Consider the following 16795-nt stretch of genomic DNA (forward strand, 5'->3'; position numbering starts at 1 on the left):
GTCGGGGAGGGCAGTCTTACGGCATTGCAGGAGGGGAAGCGGAACACTGTGACACGTTGTACGTGACTGTCATAAATTTGTTGATGCATGTAACGGTCCGCGACATACCGTGTAAGCACAACTGCCAGCATGTTACACGACGTGACATTCCGTATAAGCACCACTGCCAGCATGTTACACGACGTGACATACCGTATAAGCACCACTGCCAGTATGTTATACGACGTGACATACCGTATAAGCACCACTGCCAGCATGTTACACGACGTGACATACGGTGTAAGCACCGCTGCCAGCATGTTACACGACGTGACATACGGTATAAGCACCACTGCCAGCATGCTTCAAGACGTGACATACCGTATAAGCACCACTGCCAGCATGTTGTACGTGACATACCGTATAAGCACAACTGCCAGCATGTTATACGATGTGACATACCGTGTAAGAAGCACTGCCAGCATGTTACACGACATGACATACCGTATAAGCACCACTGCCAGCATGTTACACGACGTGACATACCGTGTAAGCACCACTGCCAGCATGTTACACGACGTGACATACCGTATAAGCACCACTGCCAGCATGTTAAGCGACGTGACTTACGGTATAAGCACCAACGCCAGTATGTTACACGACGTGACATACCGTATAAGCAGCACTGCCAGCATGTTACACGACGTGACATACCGTATAAGCACCACTGTCAGCATGTTACACGACGTGACATACCGTATAAGCACCACTGCCAGCATGTTACACGACGTGACTTACGGTATAAGCACCACTGCCAGCATGTTAAGCGACGTGACATACCGTATAAGCAACACTGCCAGCATGTTATACGACGTGACATACCGTATAAGCACCACTGCCAGCATGTTATACGACGTGACATACCGTATAAGCACCACTGTCAGCATGTTATACGACGTGACATACCGTATAAGCACCACTGCCAGCATGTTATGCGACGGGACTAACGGTATAAGCACCAACGCCAGTATGTTACACGACGTGACATACCGTATAAGCACCACTGCCAGCATGTTACACGACGTGACATACCGTATAAGCACCACTGCCAGCATGTTATACGACGTGACATACCGTATAAGCACCACTGCCAGCATGTTATACGACGTGACATACCGTATAAGCACCACTGCCAGCATGTTATACGACGTGACATACCGTATAAGCACCACTGCCAGCATGTTAAGCGACGGGACTAACGGTATAAGAACCAACGCCAGTATGTTACACGACGTGACATACCGTATAAGCACCACTGCCAGCATGTTACACGACGTGACATACCGTATAAGCACCACTGCCAGCATGTTAAGCGACGTGACATTCCGTATAAGCACCACTGCCAGGATGTTACACGACGTGACATACCGTGTAAGCACCACTGCCAGCATGTTACACGACGTGACATACCGTATAAGCACAACTGCCAGCATGTTTCACGACGTGACATACCGTATAAGCACCACTGCCAGCATGTTACACGAACGTGACATACCGTATAAGCACCGCTGCCAGCATGTTATATGACGTGACATACCGTATAAGCACCACTGTCAGTATGTTACACGACGTGACATACCGTATAAGCACCACTGCCAGCATGTTATACGACGTGACATACCGCATAACCACCACTGCCAGCATGCGATACGTCGATACCACGTGAACAAGTTATATGATACAACGTGACAGTCACCAGATAGACATTTATGATGTGGCAAGAATACTGCAGTTATATGAAACGACGTGACAGTCAATAGTTATGATATGGCGTGACATGCTCATCAGTTATATGATACGACGTGACATATACTCACTCGTTATGTGTGATATGGCACGAATTCGCCACTTCAAACAGACAAGTTTTAACACATGCAGTCTCAATGGAAATACTGCTTCCATGTGATGTAGAGAGCCGGGGAGGGCAGTCTTACAGCATTGCAGGACGGGAAGCGGAACACTGTGACACGTTGTACGTGACTGTCATAAATTTGTTGATGCATGTAACGGTCCGCGACATTCAAGCCCCGTGATAAGGGCCACGCCGACAATATATATAGTAGGCTATAGAACCATGGGATGGGATGTGATGGGTTCGGGAAATCTAATATGTCATAATGGTAACACTGTCCATGCACGGATAGCTCTCTCATATCAGATGCGGTATTGGATAAACAAGGCGGAGAATGGCATTTGCGGCCAGCGATAAGCTGTGGGCGACGCGACATTTGACATTAGATCTACAAGAGGCATATCGCTCTCGCGTCGCACATGGGTCTGCTCGGACACAGCTGGTGTTCTACATGGGCCGCGTCAGACAAATACCCCGATACTACGATTCCTGTACACTATTATGTTCGGAGTGTCATTCCTGTACACTATTAGTTGGATAATTGTGGATGCTTGACATGACAACGGTGTATATGGTAGCACAATAATAATAATAATAATAATATTAATATATACAATTAAATAATAGTAATAATAACTGCCTCCCGATGTTAAGACATACGGTTCTTGTAATGTACAAACCGATTTTGCAATGACTGTACGTGATCGCTGCGGACATTTTGTATCGTTGACGCATGTACATATGCAGATATTATAAGACGGAGACAAAATTCTATAGTATTGAAACTACGGGGTCCAAATACTATTTAGTTTTGATACACATATGTTCCCTCGATGACGAAACTGGCAATTGACTATTTTCACATATGGCGATAAATAACAACCAAATGAGTTTACACACAATGTCGATCAATTGTCGATCTTCGAAGGGTTTCAACATTTATACCGACAATCTGTTCCAGATATGTGAATGGAGAGAGACACGAGAGAATGCGAAGTCACAGCCCGGCCGTGACAAGTACGGTACGCCATCACGCGCTGTGACACCGTGACGCCTTCCCCGCTTGGAGGCAGTCACAGCGATACCAGAAGATGTCACACACGCGCGTCTCCTGTATCAAACAAACAACGTGACCATTCACACCCCACTGCGGCAACGAACCACAAGACGACAGTCATTAGCTGGAGAGTAACTGCCAACAGGCTAGCAATCTGCTGTGGCAACAGAAGTCAACATCTCACACCCCACTTACCCACTAGTCTCGAACTTGGGCCACGTGCTGTTATCCCAATGGCCCAACCAGAACTGACACCTGCCTCGTGTATGTGTGTATCCACCTCCCTCGACTTCAAATGCGCCAACTCCCGATCAAGTCGAAGGCGCTACGACAGACAAGCCTCTAGTGCTAGCGAGGTGGCAAGCAGATTGTTGGATACACATGCGTCACATAGTAGGGTAGTAAAGCGGCCTGAATAAGCTAGGGTTTCATTCAGCTGCTGCAACACGAGGAAGTTCTATCAACGGGGCGCAATTAGTGGTACTTTAGCCTGAATGGAAGCCATTGAGGAAATCCTCGTAGTCCGTGCGGAGTCAAATCAATATTTGCCATCGACCGCGCACACAATATCCACTACTTACCACGCCAGATACCCTCCGCTCGGTCCGCAATGGCAATGGAAACGGTTTGTCTTTTCGCGGCAAAGCCTCACTCACTGTTCACTACACGTGAGCTACCAACCCAGATAAGCAACTTCCCTCCCGCGGCACGTAGGCGCTATTAAAAGACGATCAAGGCAGTAAGACATTATACAACGGGCGGTAATCGCCGTATGGCAGGCTGGTAAAGCTGGCGATCAGGATGACCCCAGATAGCCCAGCTCAGTAAAACGTGTAACACACTTCCGTATGTTTACATCCGTGTTAATCAAAGCATTAGCCTGTGAGACGATCGCTCTTGCGGGAGCTGAGATGGGTACTGCACTGCCCGTCTAGAACCGTCCAGAATCGGCTGAATGGAAATCCTATAAAGTCGCGAGAAGCGGAACCTGTTTGGATGATCATTTTTCACCCAGGAGAATGATGTTTGTGTTGTATACACCTCCTTCAATGTGCTCGTCACTTCACGTCTATTACCAGCAGCTTGGCCCGAACACACTTGTCCAAATTGCAATATTGACAAGTGGAGTAAGAGATAAATAAAGGTCCATCCAACGTGATAGAATCATTCTTGAGGTTGTTTCTCTAAGTAATAACACAAGCGACCTTGCCACAGTAATGACCTCTAGACTTTGATATGATGTCTAGTCGGACGACGTAATCGTTTTTCAAATAGCTGGATCATGTTTTGTCACCGGGATGAAATATACAATCATCATAAACACGCCGTCAAGTTAAACTAGTATCCGCCGACCCGACCAAATGTTTCACAGGCGTCAACAAAGCCACACTGGAATACTTGCGGCAACACAATTTACTTAGAGTGCAATATTCCTCAGATGCTTCCTGCCAACTGTGCGGACCATTCTGCAATATATGTTTTAGCAGGTGGATCCACTCTGAGGCTGAAATATATAAATGTAAATCTATGTCGGAGTTGGCTCCAGTTAACCTTACATGGCATGTCTTCACAGTGGGGGCGGCGGGGTAGCCTAGTGGTTAAGCCTTCGTTCGTAACGCCGAAGGCCCGGGTTCGATTCCCCACATGGGTACAATGTGTAAAGCCCATTTATTGTGTCCCCCACCGTGATATTGATGGAATATTGCTAAAAGCGACGAAAAACCATTCTCATTCACTCCCTCACTCACAGCCGGCGGGGCCCACTTGAGCAAGGATGTCATTCGACATGTGTATCTACCTGTCAGCATGTGGGTATATTCACTTAACGGGTGTGCTTCATCATTCCTTCAGCAGGCGACCGCCCTGTGGTCTAGTGGTAGAGCGTCTGCCCGAAGAGCGGAAGGCCGGGGGTTCGACCCCGGCCGCGTCATACCAGAAGACGTTGAAAGATGGTACTTATTGTTACCCTGCCTGGCGCTCAGCTTTACGGGGATAAACAAGGACTGGTTAGTATACTGTGTCTGAGTTGGGTATTCATTGTAAACTACGGCATGGTATCTCAATGGGCTAGCACTATAAAATCGGTATTAGTCCGGACTAACACACACACACACACACACACACACACACACACACGCACACACACACACATGACGACGTCATTTCTGAGAAGGAAGTGTCCGGTAAGTTGTCCCACCAAAGATGTAGGTGGACAGCACAGACGAACGCAATGGCCGGCCGAACGATCGATGTGAAAATTGTGAGAATACCAAATTTAGCCCCCCTGTACATAAAATGGAATTGTCCGATATTGCCGAGGTCATGTTGTATTCGGAGTGTCAACATTTTTTTAAATACGGTAAATGTATTTAAAGCTTGTACAGTTTTTTGACATCCTTAAAAATTGTATACAGGCAGAATAAACCACTCTGGGCTGCGCCCCTCATGGTTTATTTTCCCTGCAGTGTTTTATTATACGATAAACAACTCATTAATTGTTCATTTCTTAAATATATGTATCAGCACTTGTTTTTTCTGACATAAAGGGTGTGTTTGAGCAGGTGTGAAATATCTATGTCAGCCAAGACGAATCTACAAACAATACTGCCAAAATTATTTTTTTACAGAATATTCGTGGGAGATATTGCCCTTTGCAAACGTACGTGCAAAATAAGAAACGATTAGCGACATATAATTTCTTGGCGTGACCTAAAAATATGCCCCACCCCTTTAAACGATTTTCACGGGTTTTTTTGTTATGCAGTTATGTCGCTGCAGGTGTATCACATCTGGGCCACCCGCTGTGAAGTGGATCGACCCCCTCCCCTCCCTCTACAACACCGCGAAGTCACCGATGCGTGACGCGGCTATTTATTGCGACTGGTCCAACATTAGAGACACGGAAATAGCCGTGACCCATATCCTGAAGACTGAAACTAACAGGACTTGCAATTGAATTGCATGTTAATCGTATCGCCCGTTTATTCCGCCCTCCGTACACATATTTTATGCCTTTCCTGTTGGAACTCTCACATAATAGACCTCGCACCCGTCACGGGCGATCCGGGGCGTGGGAACACGGACACAAGAAGAACGGTGTCGACACAAAACCTTTTGTCCGGTGTGACCAAATTTTGATAATGAACATCCCTGTATAACATTCGCACACATGTTATTTTCCCACTGGTTTGAGAATAATCTCCCCTTCACAATTGCACCAGTTATTTGATAGTTAATTTCAAACAAACAAACAAATATGTAAAATGAAAGCCATTGAGACCATCCTGCTATTATTTGTTCAGTTTTTGGTAACCCCTTTAGGATTCAAGAGTTGGATCTTCTATACCCATATCACCTAATTACCGAAATCCGGTCAAGCATAGTTAACCCACATTACCTAATTTCTTGTACCTATATTTTACTAAAAATAATATACTACCTGTAGACCTATGTGTATATCGTGTAATATACTGCCCGTAGACCTATGTGTATATCGTGTAATATACTGCCTGTAGACCTATGTGTATATTGTGTAATATACTGCCTGTAGACCTATGTGTATATCGTGTAACATACTCCCTGTAGATCTATGTGTATATCGTGTAATATACTGCCTGTAGACCTATTTGTATATCGTGTAATATACTGCCTGTAGACCCATGTGTATATCGTGTAGTATACTGCCTGTAGACCTATGTGTATATTGTGTAATATACTGCATGTAGACCAATGTGTATATCGTGTAATATACTGCCTGTAGACCCATGTGTATATCGTGTGATATACTGCCCGTAGACCTATGTGTATATCGTGTAATATACTGCCTGTAGACCTATGTGTATATCGTGTAATATACTGCCTGTAGACCTATGTGTATATCGTGTAATATACTGCCTGTAGACCTATGTGTATATCGTGTAATATACTGCCCGTAGACCTATGTGTATATCGTGTAATATACTGCCCGTAGACCTATGTGTATATCGTGTAATATACTGCCTGTAGACCTATGTGTATATTGTGTAATATACTGCACGTAGACCTATGTGTATATCGTGTAACATACTCCCTGTAGATCTATGTGTACATCGTGTAATATACTGCCTGTAGACCTATTTGTATATCGTGTAATATACTGCCTGTAGACCCATGTGTATATCGTGTAGTATTCTGCCTGTAGACCTATGTGTATATTGTGTAATATACTGCCCGTAGACCTATGTGTATATCGTGTAATATACTGCCTGTAGACCTATGTGTATATCGTGTAATATCCTCCTTAAGACCTATGTGTATATCGTGTAATATACTCCCTGTAGACATATGTGTATATCGTGTAATATACTCCCTGTACACCTATTTGTATATCGTGTAATATACTGCCTGTAGACATATGTGTATATTGTGTAATATACTGCCCGTAGACCTATGTGTATATCGTGTAATATACTGCCTGTAGACCTATGTGTATATCGTGTAATATCCTCCTGTAGACCTATGTGTATATCGTGTAATATACTCCCTGTAGACATATGTGTATATCGTGTAATATACTGCCTGTAGACCTATGTGTATATCGTGTAATATACTGGCTGTAGACCTATGTGTATATCGTGTAATATACTGCCTGTAGACCTGTGTGTATATCGTGTAATATTCTTCTTAAAACCTATGTGTATATCGTGTAATATACTCCCTGTAGACATATGTGTATATCGTGTAATATACTCCCTGTTGACCTATGTGTATATCGTGTAATATACTGCCTGTAGACCTATGTGTATATCGTGTAATATACTGCCTGTAAATATATGTATATATCGTGTAATATACTGCCTGTAGACCTATGCGTATGTCGTGTAATATACCTGTAGATCTATGTGTATATCGTGTAATATACTGGCTGTAGACCCTTGTGAGGAAGAGAATTTTAATCTTAAAAAAATCAAGTCTCCCTCTCTCCCCCCCCTAAAACGATGGCATCATCTATGATTTACTTTTTATGTTACAAAAATTAGAGAAAAAGTATATCGCAGCTAACCTCCTCCCTTGTGAAGCATTGCTGTAAGTCCTGAGCCAAGGGTCAAAATAAATTGAGTCGGAAAGATAATACCTCATTCCTTGAAGCTCGTTAATCATTGCCTGGGTAATGTGTGAAACTGCGCTGTGCCTGCGAGTGGTGCAAGACATGCAGTTCGGGTCATTAAACTAATTGAATAATAGATGTATGTTGACACAGCGCTCTCTATGCATCATGTTTGTTGTTTGGGCGGCATATAGAATATAGAACAGAGGACGCGAGTTGGGTTTAACGCCGTTAAAGCAATATTTGAGTTATATTTCGGCTTGTCATCTTAGGGGTGAAGGACGTCGTAATTAAAGGTTACCTCTTTTGATGAATAACACCATGCGGAGTCAGGGATTAAAACCACGAACACTGGATCCTGGCACGGCCAAGGGACGCAACACTGTTTTACGAACCGTAACCACCTATGCCTCTTGGAAGAATAAATACCTAATATCACGAAATAAAGGGGGGATTGCTGAATTGGTGTAAATGTTTCATTAAAACACGGTATCATGCATTACAGTGTACAGTGTACAGTGTACAGTGTACATTATGGAACTGATTATGCTAGAATGGGGTTGATCGCTGAGTTCAAGATTACTGTACTTACGTGTGTGTGCTTGTTTTGTGCTTATACTTGTTCGGACCAATACCGGTATTTTTGTGCTAGCCCATGCCGCAGTTTAACATGGATGCCCTACTAAGACACAGTATACTGACTCCGAGCCGACCAGTCCTTGTTTTATCCCTAATGCCGAGCGTCAAGCAGGGAAACAACAAGTACCATCTTTTAAATGTAAGCGGATGGGGTTCGGGCCATCGACCTTCCGCTCTCCGGACAGACACTCTATCCACGGACCACGGAGGCACCGATTGTGCAAAAACACAATAAGACCGACTGTTTATTCCATTCCAATTAGACCCGTTAAGAACCGGGGTAGAATAGGTCAGACTCTTCAGAAGCCCATGCTTGCCATAAAAGGCGAATATGCTTGTCGTAAGAGGCGACTAACGGGATTAGGTGGTCAGGCTCGCTGACTTGGTTGATGCATGTCATTGTAAACTCAATTGCGCAGATCGATGCTCATGATTTCAATTACTGGAATGTGTGGTCCAGACTCAGTTATTTAGAGACCGCGGTCATAAAGCGGGAATACTGCAATTATAGTCAGAAAATGGAAGACAGACTATGTAAAACAGAGGGGGCACTCCACACGCAGTTACAGGAGACTGCAATGAGTAAAGTTTACATGCTTACATACTATCTACACATATTATACTTACTTATTTTATAAGCAATAAACACAAATTGTTAATGCTTATCATATCATTACTAAATGTGGAATCATATATTACTTGTGATATGTCTTCTCACCAACGTAGACTTATAGCCATGTTCCGGTGTACTCATTTCAGACTTGCTGTTGAACTGGGGCGTCACAACAACATCCCATATAATGAACGTGTCTGCACTTTCTGTTTTTCAAAGGGACATAACCATGTTGAGGATGAATTCCATGTTCCTATGATTTGTGACGAGTATTCTAGAGCAAGAAGAAACTCATTTCCCACGTGTCTCGTTACCCCTCCCTCAATTGAGAATTTTATAAGACTTATGTCAGCTGTAAACGAACAAATTATAAAAGGCTTAGGTAAATTTCTCTCCCAAGTCATGAACATCGAACGGAAACACAGTGTTGAACGGTGAATCATTATTAAATCTACTCAGCATGCACATATATATATATAGTATATTTCCATTGTATTATGGGCCGGTGGCCTGAAGTATCGAATAAATTTGTCTGTCTGTCTGTCCGTCTGTAATGAGTAAAGTTTACATTCTAACATACTGTACACACATAATACTTATTTATTTTATAAGCAGTAAACACAAATTGTTAATGGTTATAATATTAAAAAACGATTACATATGACTGACATCCAGTTTTAAAAAAGCACAGCAATGTTGGTCGTTACACTATACATATCACATGACGATAAAATATAACAAACGTCTGGAGTGAGTGAATATGGTTTTACGCCGCTTTTAGCAATATTCCAGCAATATCACGGCGGGGGACACCAGAAATGGGCTTCACACATTGTATCCATGTCGGGGATCGAACCCGGGTCTTCGGCGTGACGAGCGAACGCTTTAACCACTAGGCTACCCGACCGCTCCCACAAACTTTTGGAGTATCACAGAGATAATTAGAATTACACAATGAGTGTTACACACACAATGTCAGTCTGTCCCGACCGTTGCTCTACTTGGGTAGATACTATTTTGTTCCCAGTAACATTGTACCATATTTTCACTATAGCTAGACACGCAATGCCATACATCAAAAGATTGTGATGGTTTAAGTATAAAGTATATCACAACAGGGAATGCTGTATAGGTGACGTGATCGGAAATCGACATGTTTGGTAAAGCACTGTCTCAAAATGTGTTGAGATTCTAAACACAAACCTACTCACTTTCCTTGTCCCATAACTGTTGAGGCCTAAACATGTTTAGAGTTGAGTTTAATAGACGTTTGCAGAACCTAAACATGGTCATCATGTTTAGATTCATGATTAGAATATTGGCATAGTTGCTCTGCGATGATGTAGAGGCCTAATCCTGTTTAGATTAGTGTTTAATTTAACGTTTTTAGAACCTTAACGTGGTCATAATATAATGATGCATGATTATAATGCTGGTCAGTTGGTATCTTTGCTCTGTGATGACGTGGGAGGCAAATAGACAAAATGCATCATACCATAGGAAGCGTCAACACCAAGGGCTTGTCATTTGAATAAGTGAGTGAGTATTGTTTGACGCCGCGTTTAGCAATATTTCAATAATATCACGTCTGGGGACACCAGAAATGGGCATCACCCAATGTAACCATATGTGGAATCGAACCTGGGTCTTTGGCGTGACGAACGGACGCTTTGACCGCTAGGGTACCTCGACGCCCCTGTATGCTTTCAGTGCGTGATTAAAGCATATTCACCACCATGACAGTGATGAATGCTTGATTCTTTTCACCTGGCGCAAATCAGGTAGTCCACTCAATACATCAAAAGTCACATACCTTTTCACACACAAATATTTAGTATGAAAACATTGATCAACAGCCTACGCATCGTGGGGTAGTGGGGTAGCCTAGTGGTTAAAGCGTTCGCTCGTCACGCCGAGGAGCCGGGTTCGATTCCCGACATGGGTACAATGTGTGAAACCCTCTTCTGGTGTCCCCCGCCGTGATATTGCTGGAATATTGCTAAAACGGCGTAAAACAAACCTCACTCACTCATCGGCACATATGGGAATGGCTGCCGAAAACCCAATAGAATTGTATACGTCGTTATCAGAACAGCAGCTTATCAAACATCATGAAATTTGTTTCAGAACACACACAAAATTAGATAAAACACACACTAACCATTCTGCCAGGGCCACACCATCGTAGGTCACGGAAATGAGCAATTTCGTGTGGCGACTCGTTTTCAGCTAAAAACGGTGGTATTCAGACATACTTCAGAGTGGTTCCATTGGAAATGAGGTTGTGTGAGCCTTGAGAGTGAGTGAGTGTGGTTTTACGCCGCTTTGAATAATATTCCAGCAATGTTACGGGGGATGGGGGGACCCATGAACCCGGGTCTTTGGCGTGACGAGCAAACTCTTTAACCACGGGGCTACCCTACCGCCCCTCTGGCCTTTTTCACAAAGGGTAAACAGAAACCTGGATACCACGACACCCTGACACCACGACAACCTGACACCACGACAACCTGACACCCTGACACCACGACACCCTGACACCACGACAAGCGGACACCCTGACAGCCTGACGCCCGGATACCACGACACGCTGACGCCCTGACACCACGACGCCCTGACACCCGGATACCACGACACCACGACGCCCTGACACCCGGATACCACGACACCATGACGCCCTGACACCCTGACACCACAACACCATGGCGCCCTGACACCACGACGCCCTGACACCATGACACCTTGACGCCCTGACACCACGACGCCCTGACACCATGACACATCGACGCCCTGACACCACGACAACCTGACACCACGACAACCTGACACCACGACACGCTGACGCCCTGACACGCTGACGCCCTGACACCCAGATACCACGACACCATTACGCCCTGACACCACGACGCCCTGACACCATGACACCTTGATGCCCTGACCCCATAACGCCCTGACACCATGACACCTCGACGCCCTGACACCACGACACCCTGACACCATGACACCACGACGCCCTGACACCCGGATACCACGACACCCTGCCATCACGACAACCTGACACCATGACACCCCGACACCTGGATACCCCGACACCCTGACGCCCGGATACGACGACACCCTGACGCCCGGACACCCCGACACCCTGACGCCCGGACACCCCGACACCCTTACGCCCGGACACCCCGACACCCTGACACCCCGACACCCGGATGCCATGACACTCTGACGCCCGGATACCACGACACCCTGACGCCCGGACACCACGACAACTTGAAACCATGACACCCCGACACCTGGATACCCCGACACCCTGACGCCCGGATACGACGACACCCTGACGCCCGGACACCCGGACACCCCGACACCCTTACGCCCGGGCACCCTGACACCCCGACACCCGGATGCCATGACACTCTGACGCCCGGATACCACGACACCCTGACGCCCGGACACCACGACAACCTGAAACCATGACACCCCGACACCTGGATACCCCGACACCCTGACGCCCGGATACGACGACACCCTGACGCCCGGACACCCCGACACCCTTACGCCCGGACACCCCGACACCCGGATGCCATGACACTCTGACGCCCGGATACCACGACACCCTGACGCCTGGATACCACGACACCCTGACGCCCGGATGCCATGACACCCTGACACCATGACAACCCGACACCCGGATGCGACGACACCCTGACGCCCGGATACCACGACACCCTGACGCCCGGATAACACGACACCCTGACGCCCGGATAACACGACACCCTGACGCCCGGATAACACGACACCTTGACGCCCGGATGCCATGGCACCCTGATGCCCGGACTCTCAGCAATACCGTCGGCTACCTTCTGGAAGGTGGTCTCCATGACACGTTATGGTATATAGACTGAATCATACATAGAAACTAAACTGGTTTAGTTGTCGACACACACGTATGAATAATTACTCCTTAATCGCAACACACACATGGCATTTGAAGACGAGAGTCCATCATGACCGCGTCAGGTGGCTTTCACGTGACGACACATGACCAGCTGAACGTTGTATCCATGACTCAGCATACTTGTATTAACCTACGGTTCACCTGTGCACAAAGAAGTATATGGGAGATTTCATAGTCATATTAATAGGTCAAGAAAAGTAATGTTGCTTTTAAAGTGCGGGGATAATAATCCTCATTTGATTACTTTTTTTCCTTGCAAGGGCTGCTCTAGTGTGCCATAAGCCGACGCCCTGTCAGTTTCCTGTGGGTTAGGGGTGGGGCATAATGTGTGCATTGACCCATGACCTTGAGACTTTAACAACGTAAGACAGGTGTGCGGGTGCTGCTTGGGAGGATACCCTTTCAACTCTTCGACGTCGCATCACGTTCAGTCTAGATCTCGCCCCAACCACCCATTTACGTCACACCTAACCAAGGTCTGACCCAAACCACCCCTTCAAGTCACAATAACCGGAGGTCACATCTCATCCACCCCACGCTTGACATCACCCTCCACATCTCACCCACCCCACGTCTGACGCCATCCCTCCACATCTCACCCCCCCCCCCCCCACGTCTGACGCCATCCCTCCACATCTAATCCACCCCACGTCTGACGCCATCCCTCCACATCTCATCCACCCCAAGTCTGACATCACCCTCCACATCTAACCCACCCCACGTCTGACGCCATCCCTCCACATCTCATCCACCCCACGTCTGACGCCATCCCTCCACATCTAATCCACCCCACGTCTGACGCCATCCCTCCACACCTCATCCACCCCAAGTCTGACATCACCCTCCACATCTCACCCACCCCACGTCTGACGCCATCCCTCCACATCTCACCCACCCCACGTCTGACGCCATCCCTCCACATCTAACCCACCCCACGTCTGACGCCATCACTCCACATCTCATCCACCCCACGTCTGACGCCATCCCTCCACATCTCACCCACCCCACGTCTGACGCCATCCCTCCACACCTCATCCACCCCAAGTCTGACATCACCCTCCACATCTAACCCACCCCACGTCTGACGCCATCCCTCCACACCTCATCCACCCCACGTCTGACGCCATCCCTCCACATCTAACCCACCCCACGTCTGACGCCATCCCTCCACACCTCATCCACCCTGCTTCAGGCCCCACCGTCCACATCTAATCCACCCCACCCCTCCACACATCCACCCAACATCTGACCCCACCCCTCCAAATCCCATCCACCCCACGTCTGACCCCACCCTCCATATCGTATCCACCCCACCCCTCCACACCTCATCCACCCCACCCCTCCACACATCCACCCAACATCTGACCCCACCCCTCCAAATCTCATCCACCCCGTCTGACACCACCCCTCCACACCTCTCCAAATCCCATCCACCCCTCATCTGACCCCATCCCTCCACACATCTGACCCCACACCTCCAAATCTTATCCACCCCACCCCTCCACACCTTATCCACCACACCTCTCCAAATCCCACCCACCCCACCCTCCATGTCGTATCTAACCCACCCCTCATCCACCAAAAGTCTGACGCCACCCCTCCAAATCTCATCTACCCCACGTCTGACCCTACCCCTCCACACCTTATCCACCCCACCCCTCCACATGTTATTCACCCCACGTCTGACCCGACCCCTCCACATCTAATCCACCCCAGCTCAGCAACCGACACTTTTGCTAATGGCATGTTACGTCATTGTACCCGCAGTTAAATTCATACCACATGTACTTTGTGCATGGTCGCGATAATGTACTCGGGTTACTAAAACCACGTGTATCTGTAGTTGAATCTATCATCTAACGCAGGGTATGTTTTACCACTTACACTGGTATACCTAATCTATGCAGTGCCTGTTTCATCGCAACGATCGACAAAAACAAGCTGTATCGTGTCTGTATCGTGTTCGCCTGCGAGATAACGGCCATGATAACTCTCCCCGGCACAGTCTAGCCCTATTTCCTTTCACCCCCAATACGTCCCCGGGGGGTGGGGAAACCAGTTCGTTCCACTGCAGAATACACAGAATCCGAACAGGTATACAGGTTTTTATGTTTCATATCTCCAAATTTTCATTTGAAATATGGGGAAGATAAAGACCACCCCCAAATAAAGTTTCTCATTCAAAATATATTTGTTTTAATTTGTTGAAAATTTGTTTTCAAACAACTAACAAAAAATAACAATCAATATTTAATTACAACAAGGAAAGATAACTCTGATTCGGAACCGGAAAAACAACAACATCATTGACACGCTATGTTTGAAATGACACCCACGACGATGAGAAGCATTTCTATTTCTTTGGCCTAATCCATCTTCTGTTCTTGGTTGACGAATAAATAGTGGTTAAATTTGTCCATGCAAGTATGCTGTATGACGGGCAGTAGATACACAAATACATGCATTAACACGACGTCTATAATGATGTTGGTAAACTCACATTTAACACGGGACATAAACTTTAGGCCCCGTATTAGAAGGCTTAAAAGAAACGTGGAGTGAAAAAAGTACCACTTAGGCAAACATTTGTTTTGGAACTTTTGAGAGGTTTCTGTTTTAAAGTAGAGAAATTGAGTAGGTGCATATGTTCCCTTTAAGTTTACACTGATAAACATGTGTGTTTAATATAACTAAAAACAAACTCCCAAATCCACAATGAATAGACGTAGTTAAAGCATTATTATGACATGACGCTATTGTTGTTGCGGTTGATTCTGAGTCAGGAATACACTTGTCATTCTGAACTAGTAAATCTGACGCAACTAAAGGTTATTAAGCAAAATTATAGAGAAAATATGTATCAACCACAACATGGTTTAAGTCGGAGAAATCACTCAAATTTGTTGTTTCCGGAAGGAATTAACGGAGTGTCTTGATGTCTCCATTACGGAACCAGTGCTGAGACATGCCGACGTGGCTGGGCGTGCTCTGCACGGATTTCATGGTAATGACCTCTGACCTTTTTTCACGATATCTCACTGACAAATAAGGTAAGGTGAGGTGATGTTAGGTGAGGTGAGGTGAGGTGAAATGGGTTGTGAGTGAGTGGCTGTTTGTACTAGTTCGGACTAACGCCGGTTTTGTAGTGCTAGCCCACTGAGATACCATGCCGCAGTTTAACATGGATACCCCACTCAGACACAGTATACTGACTCCGATACGACCAGTTCTTGTTCTAGTCCCTTAAGCCGAGCGCCAGGCAGGGTAACAAAAAGTACCATCTTTAACGTCTTTTGGTATGACGCGGTTGGGATCGACCTTTACACTACGGAGGCGGTTATGTGAGAGTATATACTATTCCTTACATGTTACGGGGCCCTGGAGGAATTCAGGGTGGAAGCACAGGTGGGGTGGTCCGTGATTGCCCGACTGGATGACTGTTTAAAAGCGACATCGGGTGACTCTCAGGACTGATGACGATGATTGTCGGATGAGGCGTTAACGTAATTCTGGTGTTACCTGACGAGTGTAGCGCGGTTCGATGAGGTGAGGTG

The 16795-nt window shown here is 46.3% G+C and overlaps 2 protein-coding genes across 4 annotated transcripts in view; both read right to left on the reverse strand.

The window, feature by feature from the left end:
• Positions 1-16795, reverse strand: part of LOC139444182 (DNA ligase 1-like) — a 61658-nt gene that overhangs the window by 41802 nt on the left and 3061 nt on the right. The window contains exon 1 of one of the 3 annotated variants that reach the window (XM_071225082.1): positions 3530-3634. The exons of 1 other annotated variant lie outside the window; for it this stretch is intronic. The gene's annotated coding sequence lies outside the window, so the exon portion shown is untranslated. Of the gene's footprint in view, positions 1-3143; positions 3332-3529; positions 3635-16795 lie in introns of those variants that run through there. One more of the 3 variants, XM_071225080.1, reaches the window with a different exon arrangement.
• LOC139443829 (ice nucleation protein InaU-like) lies at positions 11633-13102 on the reverse strand. Its single transcript, XM_071224734.1, has one exon. The coding sequence runs from the start codon at positions 13100-13102 to the stop codon at positions 11633-11635; it is 1470 nt and encodes a 489-aa protein (XP_071080835.1).

This window comes from Haliotis cracherodii, unplaced genomic scaffold (assembly GCF_022045235.1).
Source record: "Haliotis cracherodii isolate W230 unplaced genomic scaffold, xgHalCrac1.p SCAF_5, whole genome shotgun sequence".
Classification (NCBI taxonomy): Eukaryota; Metazoa; Mollusca; class Gastropoda; order Lepetellida; family Haliotidae; genus Haliotis; species Haliotis cracherodii.

Coding starts and splice junctions, on each gene's coding strand:
- LOC139443829 (XM_071224734.1), bottom strand. CDS start 13,102: ATGGCATCCGGGCGTCAAGGTGTCGTGTTATCCGGGCGTCAGGGTGTC.